Source organism: Polyodon spathula, chromosome 4 (assembly GCF_017654505.1).
Source record: "Polyodon spathula isolate WHYD16114869_AA chromosome 4, ASM1765450v1, whole genome shotgun sequence".
NCBI classification, from domain to species: domain Eukaryota; kingdom Metazoa; phylum Chordata; class Actinopteri; order Acipenseriformes; family Polyodontidae; genus Polyodon; species Polyodon spathula.
Window position 1 is genome coordinate 7,511,813 of NC_054537.1, and position 17,855 is coordinate 7,529,667.

The 17,855-nt window shown below is 36.3% G+C and overlaps 1 protein-coding gene and 1 long non-coding RNA gene across 6 annotated transcripts in view; one reads left to right on the forward strand and one right to left on the reverse strand.

Annotated features, from left to right (window-relative positions):
- Nucleotides 1-10,909, reverse strand: part of LOC121314106 (WW domain-containing adapter protein with coiled-coil-like) — a 48,353-nt gene extending 37,444 nt beyond the window's left edge. For 3 of the 5 annotated variants that reach the window (XM_041247015.1, XM_041247014.1, XM_041247013.1), the window contains exons 1-4: nucleotides 10,633-10,907; nucleotides 10,403-10,436; nucleotides 9,466-9,661; nucleotides 1,648-1,757 (exon numbers count right to left, since the gene is read on the reverse strand). In XM_041247015.1, coding sequence (XP_041102949.1) covers nucleotides 1,648-1,757; nucleotides 9,466-9,661; nucleotides 10,403-10,436; nucleotides 10,633-10,673 — 381 coding nt within the window. In that variant the 5' untranslated portion in view covers nucleotides 10,674-10,907. Of the gene's footprint in view, nucleotides 1-1,647; nucleotides 1,758-9,465; nucleotides 9,662-10,402; nucleotides 10,437-10,632 lie in introns of all 5 variants that reach the window. The other 2 variants (XM_041247016.1, XM_041247017.1) reach the window with 2 other exon arrangements.
- Nucleotides 10,910-10,951: 42 nt separating this feature from the next.
- On the forward strand, nucleotides 10,952-17,500 carry LOC121314107. Its single transcript, XR_005950076.1, has 3 exons — nucleotides 10,952-12,099; nucleotides 17,206-17,323; nucleotides 17,472-17,500. It is a non-coding gene; the product is annotated as an uncharacterized LOC121314107 (long non-coding RNA).
- Nucleotides 17,501-17,855: the final 355 nt, after the last annotated feature.

The window sequence follows — 17,855 nt, forward strand, 5'->3', positions numbered from 1 at the left end:
ACCATTATTCATTTTTTTCAGAATATGAAATGGACAGCTGACTCAGCAACAACATGTATAGATGTGTGTATAAAACTACACCTAATTTACAGATTTGCAATGCTTTTCAATTGGAACAAAATTAAAATGATCTGAGACGTGATCCTTCAAGATGATTTGTTAACAATGGCTCTTAGGTTAAAACAATTAGTCAAATATAACTTGTGCCACTTGTTACCAAAATTACACATTTGCTTGATATTTCCAAACCATTATTTCATAAGCACAATCCAACAGCTACACTTAGTGAATAGCAGTTCTTCAGCTGCAATCAAGTAAGCTGCAGTACATTTTAATTCTCTAAAAGTTTCTCAGCAGTAACTTCAGTAGCACACTGTTCTGGCTATCTGTGTCTGGGTAGATGTACACTTCGCAATTGTAGTTCTAGACTTCTACTTCCACCATTATTCAAATGGTCAGTTTTAGAAATAAACTGTTCTCCCTGCAACAGCCAACACTGCTTTAATACATTTACTTTTTTTCACTACGATAACATACTAAATTGTTGTGCTTGCTTTAATGGCAGAAAAGCTGCTGCACAATTAAATCACTGTCAAACTTCACACAGTAAACTATAGAACCAAATCTGTATCTCATAGTTGCAGCTACTAAACAAGATGCAACATGAAAATCTGTTTGTGTTAACCAAAAACTTTTGTTTAGGTACCCTATAACAACTGTCAAAAGACAACAGTGGTTTATTGGAGAAAACAAAGAAAACTTAGCTTTGTACAGTCACCTTTTTTTTTTTTAATTCTTGATCTTTGCATTTCAGTCCTTCATTCATTATAAATATTCTTAATTTTAATTTTTCAGGTATGTTGTTAATAGCAAGTGTGCAACACAGAACTCTTCAAATTTGTATTTGTTTTATTTTTCGTTGTACTTGTTCAAAATTGCAATTACTTAAGCTAAATTTTATACACACAATACCTACAGATTAACATCATTGCACATTCACAATGTCACATTTTTAAAAGGGTGATAAAGCATTTTGTTGTTACAGGTGCCAATGGTGCCTAATCCCAAGAAAACAGTTGCCAATTTTTTTGTCACATTGGAGACCAGTTTAATATCAGTCTGGAGCCCTGATGTACTATGCCTTGCTCCACAGTGCCAGAAGGTTAATAAGGTATGGCAGTGAACTATTTTATTTTTTTATTGGTCACCAGTAAAGGAACACCACTGAGAAATCCTAAAAATACAGCTGTGTACGAATTTAGTGTATCATAAAAAGCAGAAACCTAAAAAGTTGTTTAACCTGGCAGTCAGATAAGGTCAGAGATATAAGTCACCAGCAGTCACAAAACAGCTACATTTTCCACCATCAAACTTGACCTAAGAAATCATTGATGAAGGTATTTCCCAGAGTATAAATCCAACATTTCAAAGCATTAGGTCTTTGAGAAACAAGCTGTATGTGTCACAGGACAATCAAAGGGTACCGTTACATTAACAATAAAAGCCATGCAAATTATTTAAGATCCCAGCAGCTGGAGATGCGGCATCAGAGGTGGTGGATTTACAAAGAGGAGTCCCCACCCAGTGGAATTTCCACATCAAAGAGTCTGTATGAAGAGTATTTCCAAAGACAAAACATATACTTACTGCATCTGAAGTTTTACTTGGATTACTGCTTGGAGTAGAAGAATGTGAATTTGAGCTATGAAGAGCACTGCTGTGGTTGTGTGAATTCTCTTGTGGAGAATAACTGGTGCCTGAAACAGAAGAAAAAAGTGGCAAGTACTTTATTAATGACAATATGACTTCCGTCTACAGTAGTAGAGCTTCCAGTGAAAACAAGGAAAGAGACCACTTTGATTACTTTCACTCATCTCTAGACACAGTACCAATATACAGGACTTGCAACCAAAGTTACACCACTCATGCATCTCTCCTCTCCTGCCAGAACTAGCTTAAATGCACAGGTGGTGCCACTGGCATTGGTAAATATGCACATATATCTGTAGATTTTCATTAAGAAAGGAGGGGGTGGGCAGCATATGGAACAGTGAAACACTGTGAAGCTGCATATTACACAGATCCAAGTCTGTATACTATGGAAAGTATAATTTCACATTGTAATTTGTTCATAACACAGTTTGTTACAATTAGGGCTTGTGTTTTTCGGTTTTTTATTAATTTCATTTTTTGGTGCTTATTTTTAGCTATTTCAGCAATATGTAAATCTATTTTCTGGGCTCGCTTTTCATACAGTATATAAATTACTGTTTTCAGTTACTTTCGTTTTTTCTGTCACAATATCTAAAGTAGACAGTACTTGCACACTTCAATTGTACCTTCTTTCCTTTGTCTTCCACAACAAAATCCTTATGGTCATGGGCATATTCTTCTGGGGTTGTGTGTTTAGGCTTTATGAGCGTTTAAATACTATGTACTGTAATAGTTTTAAACCTTGCAAAAACATGTAGTTTTAAATCTTGGAATTTTAAAACAAGATGTTAGGAATTTGTTGTCACTCAGTAATTTGGGTGCGTTTAAAGTATTCAGGACGAATCAATGCGAGATACAAGTCAGGAAGGAGTGACATTGACGAACTGCACTGGTAAATGCTAGTTCTTTTTGGTAGGTATTTTTACGATTGATTTTTTTTCACTGGGAAAGGGGTCAAGTCAATGTGAATTGAGTAATCATTTCCAGTGTTCTTCCGGTGTGTATTGGATATACAAAAAAATTAAAATTGGTGTATCAGGGGCGTTTTATCGTTTAAAGCCGAAAATCAGAAGCCCTAGTTATAATTATATCACCAGCAATATGTGTGTGTGTTTTTTTCTTTTAATGTGGATGATAGAGAATTGAGTTTTAAATGATCAGTTAAGCGAGATTCATCCGTCATGCAGCTACTCTACCTACAAACAAAGCATGGACCGCTACCAAAAAAAGGTAGCATAAGTACTGCATACCTGCTGTGTAGTCACTAAACAAAATCCCTGTTGATAAATCTGTGAAATCAAATAAGTTGTGACCAATACGACCATATCCTTTTGTAAAACAAAGCCCGCCATTTGTGTGGAATCTCACCAGACTGTTTGCATTCTTAAATAAAAAAAATTAAAAAACACACACTATGCATTAATTAGTCCAAAGTTCAGGATGGAAGTGATAAGGTTCAAACCTAATAACATGTATCCAAGAACTAAATCCAGCAATACAATCAAACATGGGATTCACTGGGTTGCCTCCTACTGCCACTTCAAAAACAGACACCCTCCATTGCCAACATGACAAAGGTAATGATGATCTAATCACAGTACCCAGCAGTTCTTACAGCCCTTCATATGAGCAATGGAACAGGTTTATTATTTAAGAGAAATGGTAGTTTGTGAAAAAAAAAAACAAGCATATACAGTGAATAATTGAAAGGGAATGCCATATTAATGGTTTGCAAAATTAATGATTGAAAATGGACATTGATATGCCCAGAGATAGAAACAATGTAGCACTAGCATGGTTTATTATTACTGGACACCAATCTTGTAATGGAACTTTGAGTGCATCATAAAATACAGCAGCTGTAAAGCAAGTATACTGGATCAGATGACCAGAAGTAAAAACAATATGCCACTAAAATGGTTAATGTTCATCTATAACAAAACTCATAAAATACTGTGTACCAACTATAAAGACCCGATGTCAAAGAATGCAGTTTGTCACAGATATGGATAGTTTAAAACAATGCAGCAGTTAAATGGTTAATTTTTACTGGACAACACTGATAACAGAAGAAAAATCCAAAAGAATACAGCTGTGTACCATTAAGACAATAACTCAGTACTGTCTCTATGCAGCTTTCAAAAGTCACATGAAAACCTGGCAGCCATATTAGGTTAGAGGTCAATTTCTTAGCAAAGGAACATTTAGGACAAAGGGTTAATATAGCCCTGAATATATCACTACCTCAAAAGGTTTCTGAGAAAATGCTTTGACACTGTGGGGCTTCAGCTTTGCAAAAAAAGATGCGTAAGGAAATGGTTAAATTTTTTTGTATAAGCCCAAGGACTGAACTTGAACCTTGTAATACAGAGCAATGTACTGAAGCCAATAGCTTGACGTGTTATCCCTGGAACACTTGACCCCAATATGGCTGCAATCTTAGGTGACAGGTCAAAGAGAAGAGTCCTGTTGGAGAAACTCTTGGTATATTTTATCTTAAAAACATTGTTGCTATGCTCACTTCCAAACTAGTTTCAAAGGGGTGATGCTCTACTGACATAGTGTACAATCCCAAGTTACTTTCTCAAGTACAGCACCTGTCTTTTCCTTTTAAAGTTATTCAGAAGCCTGTGAAACTGCTTCACGCAAAATGAAGCTGCCAATCTAAAGTGGTTGAAAAAAAATTTGTACTTCTTAGTTATCAAATTATAATCCTGCAAAAGGAAGTGATACTGGTACGAAATCTACCTAAGGAGGTAACATTACGCGTAAAGCTTAGCAAATTTGGCTTAAACCATTTGTTACTCAATATTAGCTACACAAAAAGAAACACAACTATCTAATAAACAAAGGCGAGAACCATCATTAAAAAGAAAAAATGGATGTGCATTTTGATAGGACACTAGGACACCTTAGAAAATGCGTCTCCTTTTTAAGGCACTGACCGTGAAACCTCCGCCCATCAATCAACCCTTTGCGGTTGTTCGGTTACTGTTAATCACGACAGGTTTCAACAAAATAAACCAAATATCTTAAATCTGCATATATAAAACGTGTGGTATAAACAGGATAGCCGATTGCAGGGAATATTGGGTGCAATATTTAACCAATTCATTCCATCCCTACTCTACAGTCCTCATGTCATAAGGTATTTGCGTGGAAATCACTTATTAGAAAAATATTGGGAGCTATTGGTCTGGAATCAACCATTGGTATAAAAAAAAAAATTGCAGTAATTGCATACATGTATAACGTCAATGAGGCAATTCCATAAAATATTTTATGGAGTAGTTACTTGACTTGCACTATACATGTTAGACTGCAGGGTTCACGCGATTAACACAAATCTTGGACTAAGTAATGGTAATTTGGTTACAGTAATCCAAGATTAGTTCTAAATCGTGTTTTTGAAGCCAGCCAAGAATGAGGTTAGAGTATGCTTTACTGCATAAAACAAATGGAAATTATGGGGTTGGAAAGGAGACAAGATTAACTGACAAATGTTTTAATGTGTGGTTCCATTAGAAGATACTGTAGTATTGTCTTCCTATCATCAAAAATAAATACGGTAAAATTTATGCTTAGTTCTTTACATGTTCAGTCAAGATCCTATTTTTGCTTTTTACTTCAACAAAACAAACATTTACCAATAAAGGTTATTTATTTGTTTGTTGTCTTTTATTTGTCAAGAACAGTTTATGTTGTATATCACACATTATATATATATATATATATATATATATATATATATATATATATATATATATATTCTTATATATATATATTTAAACACCAAGCAGTTCGTGCACGTTACTGGAAATGTCAACAGTTCACACGATATTGCAAAAGTAAGCTCCCTATGTTATTACACATGTAGTGTTTGTACAAAAAAGATTTCTTCCCTTATCTAAAACATTTTGAAAACTGTAAATATCTTTAAAAAAAAAAAAAAAACTACTTTGAGAAGTCTCTGCTAATAAACTGAGACACAAACTTGTATTCTATGTCACTGACATACAAGTTTCCTCCAAAATCACCATCAAAATACAGTAATCAGGTCACACTTAAAATAAACTGACTTACATTTAGTAGGGCTATGAATAAGACAATAAACATTACTGTAGCTTATTAGGAAGCATTATAATGAAGCCTCATTAAGAGTGAAGATAGCTTTAATACATTATGCAGCTAAATCTTTACATCTTCATCTAACTTTTCTTCAGTACTTTCTTGACGTGTCCTGCGAGATTATATTTATGTTTTAGCTGCGATCAGGGCCGGCCTTAGGGCATGGCGAGCGAGGCGACCGCAGAGGACCCCCGCGCTCAACCGGACTGCCGTGAGATTTAATGTGCTTGTCACATGCGCATAAACCGTTCAGGGGTTCAAATTTGCTTTACCTCATATAGCCCCAGCAACATTAAAACCTAGCACCAGTAGACATTATAATTGTTTTTTTTAATTCCTTAGCAACCATAGAGGATGATGTAGTTTCTCATGGAGTCTGGACTACTCACATAACCCACCCACACACATCCACATATACATACACAGGAGAGAAGGTTCTTGCTTGTCGTGTGGGAAAGTGGTAGCAAACATGCTGCAGCGGTCATCAATTAGATCTTTCTTCAGCAAGTCAAAAAGGTATGTGGGTAAAAAAATAGTAAACAACAGGTAACACCACATTAGAAAAAAATGTTTCGTGTTCACAAGCCTTCATTAAATCACGAAAACAAAGCTTTGGTAGTTTATAATCACATGTTAATTAAAAACATTTTTGGTTTGGTTAGATGCATATAATCACAGATTTATGTTAAAACTAAATCAGTTGTCGCATCTAATGTAAATCAAATCCATTAATGCAATTCAAATAATTAATGAGCTTCTGTTTCGTTAATATGTCGAACGTGTGGGCTCCTCAGATCTGCTGTCTCAGGTTTCTTAGTCCTATAGCAATTTTGGTGTTTAGCAATTATATAACTATACAGCACGATTGTTTCTAATACCATTCGCCGTTTTGTGAATTACACTTAATTTTTACTGAGTAAAATCCCCTATTTCTGAATGGATTCATAATATAATAATGACAAATTAAACTACATTTACCCACATCTAAAATAACCTCTTTTTAAGTACGTTTGTTTACTTTTTTTTTTTAATATTACAGGCTGCTATGTCTTGGCATGGATAAGATGTTTTTTTTTTTTTTTTTTTTTAACAAAATATTACAAAATGTTTGTGATTAGATATGGGCATATATTGTTAATATTTACTGTAACAGACTAAACTAATTGAGGGGTGGGGGTGGAAATTGATCAAGGACGTGTTTGCGCTAAACCATGACCCAAAAAAGTTTGTCAAAATTGCCGATACTGTCAAATGAGAGCAAAGTTGCCAAGAATTTAGAATACTCAAATTTGATAAAGGACTTTGTTGCCACTAAAGCTAAGAAAAAGTATTTGTAATGTATGTTCTTACGTAATTTAGAACATAATATGAAAAAAAAAAAAAAAAAAAATACTTGTAATGACCAGGGGTTAATTTGTATAAAAAAAAAAAAAAGAAAGAATGTACAAAGGGACATTGCACACAGAGTGTCACGTGTCAAAGACGGATTTTTTTGTTATATAATTATTTCTGCCTGGTTATTTTAGCCTCTGACCTGTCAGAACCCACTTATAGTCACTAGAGGCATTACAGTATTTTTCAATTGGTCCACTTGGGCATGGTCATTTTAGAAAAAAGTGAATACATGATATGTTTTAAATAGACTGGAATTCTGTGTGCTTTAAAGTTGTTAATTACATAAGTGTTTAACAAAACGAACCAAAACAAGTATTCATTAAAACATTTTAATATAATTAATATTATTTTCCGCATCAATGTTAGTATATGTAGGTGCATATGATTACATGATACACCTATAAACTAAGAAAGATAAGGCTTGCTACTGTAGCATTCATTTAATGTTCTGGACCTCACACTTAATTATCACCTTCTAGGGCCCCACACAGCCTAAAGTTGATAACCACCTGCGTGCAAAGCTATTTGTTTTACTGGTGAAGCTAGGTGAGAAAGGTGAGCAGTACTTGAGACTTGTTCTCTATGGGATGTTGGGTAAAAAAATAAGTTATTCAAATGTAAATGACTGTTTCCTTCACATTGTTCATAGGAACACAAACATGGCATCATTACATACCGTAATTACAATATGTGTGATGCCGCAAAACAGGGATGTTGCCAATACCACAATGTACCTAAACTACGGTAAACTGCAAACCCAGTATACCGACTCACCCCCATGTTGGACCTCTCCCTTCCAATTACTGGCCAGGTCAAACCCTACTTAAGACTCAGACTGACAAGATTAGACTCCATAGGTTGTATGGTTAGACACTAAATACTCTTGAAGAGCATATGCTAAAAACAAATTCAGAAATCTCCATCTGAGGTTAAAGTTGATGGATCTTATTACAAAACCAAAATTACAGGCACTTAGGACCACTACCTTAGTACCAACAAGTGTGTCCTGTAAAGCACTCTCCCATCATAGCTGTAACTCAGAAATTAGAGCTGGTATCATGAAGTAGATAACTTACATCCAAAGCATATATAGAGACACACCACACCATATATTCAAAGACTGACATGCGCTATAGCTTGTGCTGAAGAATGTCCTAACATTCTTTGTCATTAGCTATGCAAAAGAGGCATTATATAATATTGTCAAATCTAAATTACTGGTTTACATGATTTCCTATAACATGTATTCTTCAGGTAAAAAAACTGACTGACAGTACAGATAAACACCTCCATTATTAAAAAAAAAAAAAAACAAAGTGCCACAATCTGATACTCCAAGAATGTATGCTAAATAATGTTTATACCAAGTTACATCACCTTTTAGGAAGCACTTTAAGGTATATGGAAAAATAGAGTATATGAAACAAGCAAAATAAAATCACCTCCACTATATCCCTCTACTGTGTTATTACTGCTTGAACTCAAGTTCAGCCAATAGCTTTTCTACATGCTTCATTCTAAATCGGTCAGTGATAAAGACTACTGGTCTTCAAAGATGTTTGTTTAAGAAAATGTTTTGCAGTGATGTGTTGTGGTGAAAATATTGTTAAGATTTTATTTTTGGTATTTAGGTGTTTAACATATTGTAAAGAATTTGAGCATAGCAGAGACATAAATCAGCCTAACTGGCTACCATTTTTGTCTGCAAATAAAATAGAATAAAAAATAAATTATTAAATAATTTGTTAAATAACTGATATTCACACTGCCTTCAGACAGTGTTTCTACAACACAAAAAGCCACACAGAGGTAAGACTTGAAATGCTTGGTATGGTTAAATTATGTTCTTGTGCTCAGGGTCACTATTTCTGTATTTATTCAGCCTTTGAAGATTTGTTGCAATTGTCAGTGTCAATAAAGAAACAGGGACAATGATAGTGCAATGTAAGCATTATAGTTCAGGCTGATGACAATGTTTCACTGAGATACAGGTATTAACCCCAAGAACACCAATGCAGTAAAGTTTAATTTTAAAAAAATCGGCCACCTACTAAAATGCACTCTTGAATGTGCAAGTAGGCATATCCATTCATTGGCTACCTATTTAAAGCAACTATAACTTTACCTCCAATATAGTGCAATACAGTAAGCCCTACACATTAGTCCAGCTAAGCATTACCTCTATAATGTTAAAGAACATGAAACCGTAGTCAGCATGTTTGTTTTTACCTCCATCTCTCTCTCTGACTCTCTGTGTATGGGTAGGTTTCGCCTTGCCATGGCCCGTGTTGTCAATGTGCTTGTTTTCAGGACTGTCAGACCGCCGCAGCATTTTGCACGGTGGCGTGGGATCTGTAGAATCTCGCATCTTTTCATGACGGTGATCACCACTGGCAGGGTGACTCTTTGATGGGTATTTAAGAGTCTGTAACACAAGTTTTAATACTTAAAACAAAGGCAAAAACGTAAATAACTACTGTACCTGGCTTAAATAAAGGACATTTAAATGTAATTTAATACATATGGTTAATATAACTGAATGCATTCTGTCAAACTAAGACAAGTATCTAGTGTTCAAAGGCATGCATGAAAATATTTTGTTTTGTGCTGCGTGTCATCCGAGATGCACGTCACTAATGTAAACCGTACTGTTTAAACGCCACATCGAACGCAAAAGCACTTTAATGAGCATGCATGCATGCATATCAACATTCATTTCCAAAACAAAGTTAATATTTAGTTATAGTAGCCAATGCAAATGAACTTGTGTCACTAAATGGTACTTGTTATTTACAAAATGTCAGCAAATACTACGTTGAACAATAACACGTCAATGTTACAGTTCAGCATTTAACTTTATAACATTTAAATACTAGTAACATTTTTTTTTAATCCGATATAGTTTCATTACTACAATACAGGCCTTGCACAAAACGAAAACTGACATTTTTTTTTTTTATTAAATTTTTTATTCAACGTTCTAAACCGTCCGCAGTCGGTCTGGCTATGAAACTATGTCAAATTTGTCAAAATAACTTTTCCCTTAATATTTTTTATCTTGGGTTTGTTACTTTTCGTTATATTTTTCCGCACCGAGGCCTGTAGGTGCTTCAAAAGCCTGCGCTAGAGTACCCCCGTCTTTTAATCATATTTCTGTTTCTTGTACCTGATAGGGTTGGGAATCCCTTCGGTCGTTACACCTAGAAATAGAAAAGGAAAAAAAAATAATTAAAGGGTGTCAACTAACATGCGAATGTGCATAAACATTACAAGAGAGCTGCAAATCCGAAGCCGCTTCCTTAAGTTTCTACTTATTTTGGTTTCCAACAAAAATGGCGGATTTGTCAAAGCGGAGAAGGGAGAAGAAAGTCTGAATAAAAATACTGAGCTGTTTACCCATCACTGAGTCTCGGTTGTTTCCTTGCATACATTACCATCAATGCCGTGTGTGTGTGTGTAGAGTGGATGTGAAAGATAAACTACTTTGTTTAGGTTTTTTAGCGTCACTGTATCTGCTATTATTTGTATACTTTTTTTTTTGTGTATGTGAGATGTTTTTTACGGCTTCGCTAAACGGAAGAGCGCCCTCGGTCCATCTCCCACTCGCACACACTGAACTAAGCGCCTATCTACACAACAGCGAAGCTCAGCCCCACAGCCGCTGCGCCTCCCCCTCCGAGAACCGCATCCGGACACTCCGACACCCACCTCGGCAAACTCCGACAGCCAGCTTCCGGGACGCGAAGCCAGACAGCGAGCGCTTTCGTAAATGCGTCACTCTCTCGCTGTCAGAGCCAGAGTAAATGGGCAGCGAGTCGCTCCGTGGGTATTTCCACTCCGTGGGTGTTTCCCGGTAGCGGTCATTCAATCCAAACTGTATTCTTCTTCACCTCTCCGGGCACGAGAATAAACAGTTCTGCCGGAGTTCTGCAGTGTCTTCTTAGTAACAAATAGGGTTTTCAGGAACGAGTTTATTATTAGTCGTAGTAGTGGTTATGATGTTTACAGTTTACTTATTCATTGCGTTTTTTGATTGCATATTAACAAGTAAGCATTTTTAGTTATATTTGAGAAAAATTGCCGCAAACTGAACAGGACTGATAGAAACGCTATTGGCCTTCTTCAGAACAAGACGTATTTTTTGTATAAACTGCGACATCTAGAGGGACATCCATCTAGTACTCGTAGTACTGTACTCTGTATTGCATAACTCTGAAAGTACTTTTCAGGTTTGTTCCTCGCAAAGCCCGTTACGCATTCCCCGTTTGTTCTCCATGCAGCTGGAGAGCCAGAACGGCACCGTACTTTGTTTTCCACTGTCGTGCCCTTTTCAACACTTCAAACCTTCAGTTTCAGCTTCGCAGTGTCTGTTGTGAACTCTGTTAAATTACTTATTTTTAAATACAAATATAAACGTTTTTTTCTGGGTTAAAACTAATTGCTCTATTGTAAATGCAGGGCTGTAAGTAATTATTGGGGACATAAATAAAATCGTGGCTAAGAGCAAAGGTGCTAAAGGCGCCTCCGATCCACATATTTGGAAACTGATAGCGGTGCCTAAGTGCATGCAATATATCATATGAAAGCTCTTGTTGAGATGTACCCAGTACCAACAGGACCTAACTAAAATCACAAACTGCACTGAATAAAGAGGGCTTAAGTGTTCCCACGGCCTGCTAGCACTGAGTATTGCATTGTGGGATGGATCATGTGACCGTAGATAGGCCAAGATGGCTGAAAAGAGAAGTCAATAAAAGTATTGTGTAAAACAAAATCTATGTGCAAAGGATATTTTACTGAGTTTAATGAAGGATCAGACAAAGAATCCACTTCAGAATTGGACAATGGAAACTGGAAAAGCTGGTAAATTATTATATCACAGTAGTACTTTAAGTGTAATTCATGTTAAATGGCTGCATGTGTAAACATTTGACCTTACCTTTATATGTTAATGACAAATAATGATTTATTAACTATGTAAAAAAAAAAAAAAAAAAAAGTCCAATATTAAAATACTGTAAGTTGATTAAACAAATTAACAGAGTAATGTGTAAGTCATAAAGAAAATCCTGCTGTCATTTTAAATGGTGTATTGTTGTAGTGATTGCTAGAGTCATGTGTAGTATGAGTAGCTTTGGATACAAATACATTTTACAGTGTACATTGCACAGTGTAAGTGGCATCCTAAATATCTATTTAGGTATGGAACAATATTTATGTTGAGAGAGGTCAGGTTTAGAGTCCAAATCAGATGAGACAGATCCAGCAATCATATCAGATGTGAGAGACCATAGAGAAAGATCAACAGTAGGCAAGGGTCAGCCAGCATTACAGGGCCTACACAAAGCAGCTGAAAGTGAGCACTTGGAACAGAGTTTACTGCTTTGCCTTTAGGCCAGGATACATGTACAGGAGGTACCATCTGAGACAAAAATGATCCCATTCAATTAGATCAGCAAAGAGGAAGAAATAGACAGAGAAACCCAGAAAACTGCAAAAAGAATAAGAAATGCAAAAGATTAAGAAATACAGGACAAGAGTCATCAGGTAAGCACAATACCAGGGAACCAGCGAGAAAGTAAAGAGAAAGACTGCAGCGTGCAGGTATACTGCAGTTCCAATGTTCAAGAGTCAGGCAGGTAAAGGATTGTTGAAGGTTTTGGGGCATGGCTGACAAAACCAGGCAGCAAGATTTAAAAATAAACCATGTCTTCAAAAGGGAAAAGAGGCAGTCCACTACAAAGCCTAGCTCAAAAAGGCAAAACACTTTAGAGTACAGTCTCACTCTGGATGATAGGAAAGTTAGAGTTTGCATGACATTTTTCTTAAGACCCTTGACATCTGAAAAATGTTTCCAGGTGTGCTCTTACAAGTGGTACATTAATTAATAAGAGTGATGCAAAAGGTAACCATTCTCCAGGGAGCAGAATTCCAGAAGACAAAAAGAACACAATGAGGGAACTCATCAATTCATTTCCAAAAATGGAATCCCACTACAGTAGAAAATATACCAGCTGGCAGTACATTGAAACATGGATTTTTAAAAAGAAATGTGAAAAGGAATGGAAGATAAAGAAAACGAACAACAAAATCCACCATTAAAGGTTGTGACTTTTGATGTGGAGCAGGTTTTGACTACTCCCTGGACTAAAGTAAGCAGTTTGTATTATTCTCGTAAGTTTAGCACTTATAACAGTTTATGAAGCAGAAAGTAGGGATGTTCGCTGTTTTCTGTGGCAAGAAGCAGAAGAGGGGCATGGATCTTCTGAAATTAGCACCTGTGTTTTTCACTACCTGCAAACATTGCATTCCGATATGAAGCATGTTCTTTATTCTGACGCTTGTGGAGGCCAAAACTGAAATGTAGTTTTTAGTACAATGTGCTACATGCATCATGTTCTGTGATTGGCCACATATTCATGGAATCTGGTCATAGCCAAAGGGAATGTGATAGTGTCCATGCAGCTGTGGAGACAGCTAGAAAGAGAGTTTCTATTTCCACTCCAGATGGGTACTATGCTGTTGTCAGAGCTGCCAGATGTCAGCCATGCCGTGTGCATGTATTGTATCATGGGGATTTCCTAGACTTTAAATCATTAGCAAAAGACCAGGTAAAAAAAACAGAAAAAAGGATGAAGATGGACTGGCTGTCAGATGGCAGAAAATTGTTACGAGAAATAACATCCAGATACAATTTTGTTCAAATATAGTTTGGTTAACCAGGCTTTCCACAAGATAACAACTTTGAAGCAAACAAGGGTGCGTCATTCCAGAAGCAAAAGCATTGTGGGTAGTTTGTATGAGAATGAATGCAAATGACTTGCTTTCATTTTGCTCTTCAGGAAGTGTACCACCACCCTCCCATGAGTCCTACAGGTCTGTAAATACTGCTGAGAGTGCAGATCGGTAAATGATTTTGAAATAGGAACGGCACTCTGGTCATCTAGCAGTATGTGTTGTTCATCAGTTGTATGCAACTGGAGATGCTAGGCTTTAAAATGAGTTGAAAATGAAATCAAATTTATACTAATATGCATAAAAAAATATTGTCTTTTCTAAACAGGTAATGTTACAGGGTTATAGGTTTATTTTACACCTGATGTTTTGTCTACTGTCCTGTAATATTGTATGAATTATAATTTTGTTTTCCAGTTCATTCAAAATTACAGTATATTTGAATATGTGTTTATATTCTGAAATAATTTTGCTAACATGAAAAATCCATGTTTGTCCCAGAACTAAAAAATATGAGTTCAAAGGACTTATGGATTGCGTTTTAACAGCCCTATATTATAAAAGGCATTGGCAAAAAAAATAAATAATTATTGAAATTGTTACCATATTTATTTTTAGTACTACTGTTTACTGTAAGTAACCTCTGAGCTTATCTTGTTTGCTTAGTTATTTAAATATGACGAAGTTAGTAAAACAAATAAGAGTTTTTTGTTTGTTGAATTAATCTAATCTTTAATGTGTTTGATAATGGCTGTAGTGGTTCACTCATGCATATTTCCCTTAACATGTTACGTAATGTTAACGTATGCAAATATAGATCTACAGTAGAATGTCTTCCTTTGTGAGATTGCCCCTTATTTTCAGACACACCAAAAAACTATTGTGCTGACTGCACAACAACTGTGCAGAATTTAAATGGATCCTCTGCAGTTCAATACAGTATTGTTTTAAAGTGCAGGTTGCAAATGGTATGCAGTTTAAATATACCTGAGCTGTTTAAAATGATAAAGATTGTTACCTATTTGTTTATGGTAGTGTTAAAAGCGAACATGAAAATATAACAACAAAAACTGTGCTTCAACTTACCCAATGTATTTAGAATATTTTTGCAGGTACATGCTTTCCTAAAATACCCAACAGTTTAGCGATAATGGGAATTTAAGCATTTGATAAAAAAATAATGATGCTCAGATTCAAGCTAGTTAACCCCTTGCTGCCCAGTGTCCAATATATTTGACATTGAGAAACTAGGCTTAAATTAGGTATGGGAACATATCCAGGGTGGTAAAGGGTTAAATACTAAATTGTTTGACATACAAATATATGCTTTTTCCTTATGTTATTATTGTGTTTTTATTAAATTCAATTTTTAGGTCATTATTGAACTTATACACCATTTGCTGGCTGTTATTTAATTCTGTATACAACATTTAATAATTGAAACTTAATGACAAACAGAGCTGATGTAAAGATGTAACATCCAAATTGCCTAGCGGGCAGCCTGTGCGTTGGCCGCACTTACAGCCCAGAGGTGAGGTGAGTTAGGAGTACAGAGAGCAGTAGGCGCTGTAGGAGATTTGTCGGAGGAAGAGTAGCAAAGTCCACTTGACGCACAGAAAAAAAAAGAAAAGTTTTCTTAGAAGGAGCTGAGAGTCCTTACCACTGAGGCAACTTAGCATGAAAGAGTTGTTTGGAAAAGCCTCAGCCAACATCAGTTATGCTACCAAAGAGGCCATATGGTCCTCTATAATGGAGAAAGTCAATGCTGTCGGTGTTACCAGGAGGACAGTCAACCAGGTGATGAAAAGGGTCTCCTTCTCTTTCATGGGATATTCGCCTTTCTCAACCTTTTAAGAACCAGGCTTCTTCCTGCACCATCTGTCCTCAACACAGAGCTACAAGCATAAACTGCATCAGGAAGTGCTACCACAGCAGCCATCCTCAGGCCAATGACAGGTCTCCGCAGGGGGTGTTTTTATACAGCTCTTAATTACTCGCATCTATAATGGCTTGCAGTTGGTTTTTGAAGGGTCACCAATTGTCCAAGTGCAAGGTAAAATCCTTACATCACCACCCACAAAATAAATACATTGAAAACCTCTACCACCACCACCCACAAAATAAATACATTGAAAACCTCTACCATCACCCACCCACAAAATAAATACATTGAAAACCTCTACCATCGCCATCACCCACAAAATAAATACATTGAAAACCTCTACCATCACCACCCACAAAATGAATACATTGAAAACCTCTACCATCACCACCCACAAAATAAATACATTGAAAACCTCTACCACCACCACCCACAAAATAAATACATTGAAAACCTCTACCATCGCCACCCACAAAATAAATACATTGAAAACCTCTACCACCACCACCCACAAAATAAATACATTAAAAACCTCTACCATCACCACCCACAAAATAAACACATTGAAAACCTCTACCACCACCACCCACAAAATAAATACATTAAAAACCTCTACCATCGCCATCACCCACAAAATCATTGAAAACCTCTACCATCACCACCCACAAAATAAACACATTGAAAACCTCTACCACCACCACCCACAAAATAAATACATTGAAAACCTCTACCATCACCACCCACAAAATAAATACATTGAAAACCTCCATCGCCACCCACAAAATAAATACATTGAAAACCTCTACCATCACCATCACCCACAAAATAAATACATTGAAAACCTCTACCATCACCATCACCCACAAAATAAATACATTGAAAACCTCTACCATCACCACCCACAAAATAAATACATTGAAAACCTCTACCATCACCCACCCACAAAATAAACACATTGAAAACCTCTACCACCACCATCACCCACAAATACATTGAAAACCTCTACCATCACCACCCACAAAATAAACACATTGAAAACCTCTACCATCACCACCCACAAAATAAATACATTGAAAACCTCTACCATCACCACCACCCACAAAATAAATACATTAAAAACCTCTACCATCACCATCACCACAAAATAAATACATTGAAAACCTCTACCATCACCACCCACAAAATAAATACATTAAAAACCTCTACCATCACCACCCACAAAATAAATACATTGAAAACCTCTACCATCACCATCACCCACAAAATAAATACATTGAAAACCTTAATTCAATGTGCATGCAAACGCAATGTAATATTGACATGTTTTGTGTCTGACTTACTATTTTTCACAGCAGTCTGTGAAAACAGGATGCCTTATCTCAAGAGGCAGTTCCTCCAATGTTTTAGCCTCATTATTGCTGCAGAAGCCGTATCCTGGAGACCAGCCTGGCACAGAACAGAGTGCTGCAGGTACAAAAAGCTACTTATAGATATTATAAATCTACTTTTTTTCTTGTTTCTATGGTTGATTTACTTGTATTGCAATTGCAAATTTGGCAGAGAAGTCAGCTTTTTGTGTTATTGAAGGACTCAGATTAAGATAATTTTTACACCCTAGATCAAAGCATTCTTCTTGACCGCCTTCAGAAATATGTTGGAATCTCTGGAACCTGTCTCTCCTGGATGTCCTCTTACCTATCCATGCGCATGCAGTCTATTTTCTATGCTGGACTTTACCTGCGTTATCAGGGGGTGCCTCAGACCAGAATATTGGGAGAGAGTGATAGATGTACGAGTGAACCCAGTAGAGTAAGACGGTTGTGTCGGAGTCAAAGTGAGGATAGACGACTACTGTTGGGTTGAGTCGTAGGACCATCGGGTAGAAGTACCAACCCTGAGAACGGGACACGAAGAAGACATCGAAGCCTGGATGTCCGTCAATTTTCTTCAACTGAACAATAACAAATCTTAAAAGAATAGTTATATCTGACCGGGACTTTGG